The sequence below is a fragment of the Colobus angolensis genome, unplaced genomic scaffold (genome assembly GCF_000951035.1).
Source record: "Colobus angolensis palliatus isolate OR3802 unplaced genomic scaffold, Cang.pa_1.0 Scaffold167, whole genome shotgun sequence".
Lineage (NCBI taxonomy): Eukaryota > Metazoa > Chordata > Mammalia > Primates > Cercopithecidae > Colobus > Colobus angolensis.
In genome coordinates this window covers 746,333-749,956 of record NW_012114788.1, presented here as the reverse complement: position 1 = coordinate 749,956, position 3,624 = coordinate 746,333, and the positions used below count along the sequence as shown (strand labels likewise).

Here is a 3,624-nt window from a genome sequence, read left to right as displayed (position 1 = left end):
CCGTGTTAGCCAGGATGGTCTCGATCTCCTGACCTCATGATCCGCCCGTCTCGGCCTCCCAAAGTGCTGGGATTACAGGCTTGAGCCACCGCGCCTGGCCTAATTTTTTTTTTAAAATGAGTTGTGTTTTCTAAGTGGATAAGGGGGCAAAAGATATTCCAGGCAAAGGGAATAGTGTGTGTTAATAGAGGTATAAAATGGTATGATTGGGGAACTGTAAGAATGCTGGCATTTCTGGAGCAAAGTCACATTATTTTGGTATAGTTACACACACACACACACACACACACACACACACCCAACTCCAAACCTTTTCTTTGCTTCAACACTTTGGGACTGAGTATGTGGTGCTGAGGCTAATCAGTTTAGGTTTAATTGGAAGGCAGAATGAGAAAGGGAAAAAGAATTTTCCTTGTCACTTGTAAATTGTGAATGGGAACAGACGTAAGAATTAAGTTTAGAGAAACAAATACTGCCTCCTAACAAGTTTTTTCAGTGATAAAGTTCAAATGTGATAGTCATTTTTAATTTTAGGAAGTCTTGTTCAAATAAGACCTAAAAGTTATTTAAGCTGGAACTGGATTTCTATCTGGACTGGGGCAAACTGAAGTTAAGTTGATGTAGCTAATCAGCTATGGCTTTGATGAGACGTATTCACACACACAACAATCGCCAGGCCCCATTCTGGAAGGCCAATCATTTCAGAACACGTTTTTTCAAGATGTCAGTTTGTTTTAATAGTAGGTTGTTATACCCAAACTACCATATTCTTAGTTTTCCTTTTTTGTATTTTTTTTTCAAGTTTACAAAAAGCAGTAACTTAAGCTAAAGGGAAAAAAGCACAAAACTGTTTTGCACCAATTAAAAGGACTCCTTTCTATTTACATGTGTTTTAAACTAAAATAGCCTTAAAAAAGGTAAAGATTTCATTAGAATAAAAAAAGCTTAAAAGTAGAATCTATTAAAATCTTGCGTTATCATTCAGTGCTCTTTGCAGTTAAAGATCATGTCATTATTTCCATTATACTTACCTCCTATTTTTCTGGGCTTATTAGCCTGGCTGTAGAAACTTGCTCCAGTTGAAATTTGGCAAGCTGACAAGGCTGCGTGCCAGAAGTAATTTACTATCCAGTGCGGTTTGCAAAGTAAAAGACGCTATAAATAATAGAAAAAGAAATGAAAAGTTACTGGTTCCAAATATTTTAATGTGTGTAATGTGTGTCACCTCAAACTTTTCAGCTTTTTGTTGTCAACATGAGATACCATGAAAGGTTTGAAAAGTACAGACGCTTTGCATTCGCATCAAACTGAGGGCTCTGATGTTCTTAGGCATCAAAGACCAGTCTGTGTCTATCACTTCTCTGACTTTGAAGTCGGTGAGGGCTCTCTGTATGGGAGAATCAGGCAGGGTACTTAGAACAAGGCAGGGGGAGGGGATTCCAGGTGCCTTGCCTCTTATTATGGCTTGAACTAGGTACTTCCCTTTATCAAATAATAATAATGAAAAAAACAACAACAAAAACCACGGAGATGTCTGAGAACTTCAAATGTGACAACGTGAACATTCCAAGGAACAGTTCAAGTTTACTTTGAAGTTTACGTTTAAGTACTTTGAAGGCAAGAACAGAAATTTTAACTTAATTTGCAAACATCTGGCAGACTTCTTAAAAGATTCTCTTGGCACCCTGAAACCCCTCTCATTTTCCAGACTGGCTTGTGAGCACCACAGTGTGGACCAAGTGTTTCTCCAAACCATGGGGTGATCAGGGTACATCTTTCTGTGATCAATCTTACAATCTGGAAAAAAAATAATTTATGTTAGAGCAAATACTAACATACCATGGGCTAGAATGCAAAATTATCATAAACTCTTTTGGAAAGGGAAAAATACATTGATCATTTGAGTTTCAATATTTCTGACCCTGTCACACACATAGAAATAACAATTGAAGCTGTTGAAGAGAATGACACGTTCAGAGAGAGAGTCTGGTAAGTAATTTTTTCTTAATTGAAGTGTAACTTCCATAAAGTGTAGATCTTTTTTTTTGGAGATGGAGTCTGGATCGGTCGCCCAGGCTGGAGTGTAGTGGCACGGTGGCTCATGCCTATAATCCAAGCACTGCAACCACCTCCTGGGTTCAAGCGATTCTCCTGCCTCAGCCCCCGTAGCTGGGAGCTGGGATTACAGGCGTGCGCCACCATACACGGTTAATTTTTATATTTTTAGTAGAGACGGGGTTTCACCATGTTGGTCAGGCTGGTCTCAAACTCCTGACCTCAGGTGATCCACTGGCCTCGGGCTCCCAAAGTGCTGGGATTACAGGTGTGAGTCAGTGAGCCTGGCCAGGATTTTGAGACATTGTGGGCTTTATGTAGTTTCTTCTTCTGTCTTGGGCTTTCTTCAGTAGGTACTTTTTTTTTTTTTTTTTTGAGACAGCATTTCACTCTTGTTTCCCAGGCTGGAGTGCAATGGTGCAATCTCGACTCACTGCAAACTCTGCCTCTCGGGTTCAAGCGATTCTCCTGCCTCAGCCTCCCCAGTAGCTGGGACTATAGGCATGTGCCACCATGCCTGGCTAATTTTGTATTTTTAGTAGAGACAGGGTTTCTCCATGTTTATCAGGCTGGTCTCGAACTCCCGACCTCAGGTGATCTGCCTGCCTTGGCCTCCCAAAGTGCTGGGATTACAGGAGTGAGCCACTGTACCTGGCCATGAAAAGGTTTTAGTTTTTGCTTTGAGTGAGTCAACCACAGCAGGGCTTTAAGCAAGAGAATGCTGTCCTCTGACATATTTTAACAAAATAATTTTGGCTGCTGTGTTAAGAATAGACTTAAAGGGGCCAGAGTGAAAGCAGGGAGACCAGTTGAAGAATACTGGAATAATCCAGGTGAAAGATTATGGTGGCTTGAACTAGGGTGACAGCAGTAGCTGTGATGAGGAGTGGTCATATTTTGGCTATATTTTGTACAGCAGAGAGGATCACTGATTAATTAAATATAGAATCAGGGACAACTCCAAGGCTTTTGGGCTGAGAAACTGGAAGAACGGAGTTGCCTTTCACTGAGATGGGGAAGATTATGGAAAGAAGATTTGTGGGAGAGCATCAGGCACTTGTTTTTAGACATACTAATTTTGGAATGCCTGTAAGCTCTCCAAGTGCAGATGTTGAGTAGGCAGTTGGATATACTGGCATGAGTCTGGAGTTCAGGGAACAGTTATGGATTGGCGCTACTAATGTATCTGGAAGTTATATAGGTCAGTGTTGTCCAACATGGCAGCCACTAACTACATGTGACAATTTAAATTTAAATTCATTAAATGAAATTAAAACTTCAGTTCTCGGCTGGGTGCAGTGGCTCACGCCTGCAATTCCAGCACTTTGGGAAGCTGCGGTGGACAGATCACTTGAGGTCAAGAGTTTGAGACCAGCTCGGCCAACTTGGTCATGGAAACCCTGTCTCCACTAAAAATACAAAAATTAGCTGGGTGTGGTGTTGGGTGTCTGTAATCCTAGCAACCCAGGAGGCTAAGGCAGGGGAATCACTTGAACTCAGGAGGCGGAGGTTGCCGTGAGCCGAGGTCACACCACTGCACTCCAGCCTGGGCGACAGAGTGAGATTCTG

General features: G+C 41.7%; 1 protein-coding gene across 1 annotated transcript in view; it reads right to left on the bottom strand.

Moving 5' to 3' along the window:
- Positions 1 to 1,774, bottom strand: part of SUZ12 (SUZ12 polycomb repressive complex 2 subunit) — a 117,133-nt gene extending 115,359 nt beyond the window's left edge. Inside the window, exons 1-2 of the mRNA XM_011937696.1 lie at positions 1,754 to 1,774; positions 1,264 to 1,387 (exon numbers count right to left, since the gene is read on the bottom strand). Of these exons, the coding sequence (XP_011793086.1) occupies positions 1,264 to 1,387; positions 1,754 to 1,774 (145 nt within the window). The remainder of the gene's footprint in view (positions 1 to 1,263; positions 1,388 to 1,753) is intronic.
- Between the last annotated feature and the right edge of the window lie 1,850 nt (positions 1,775 to 3,624).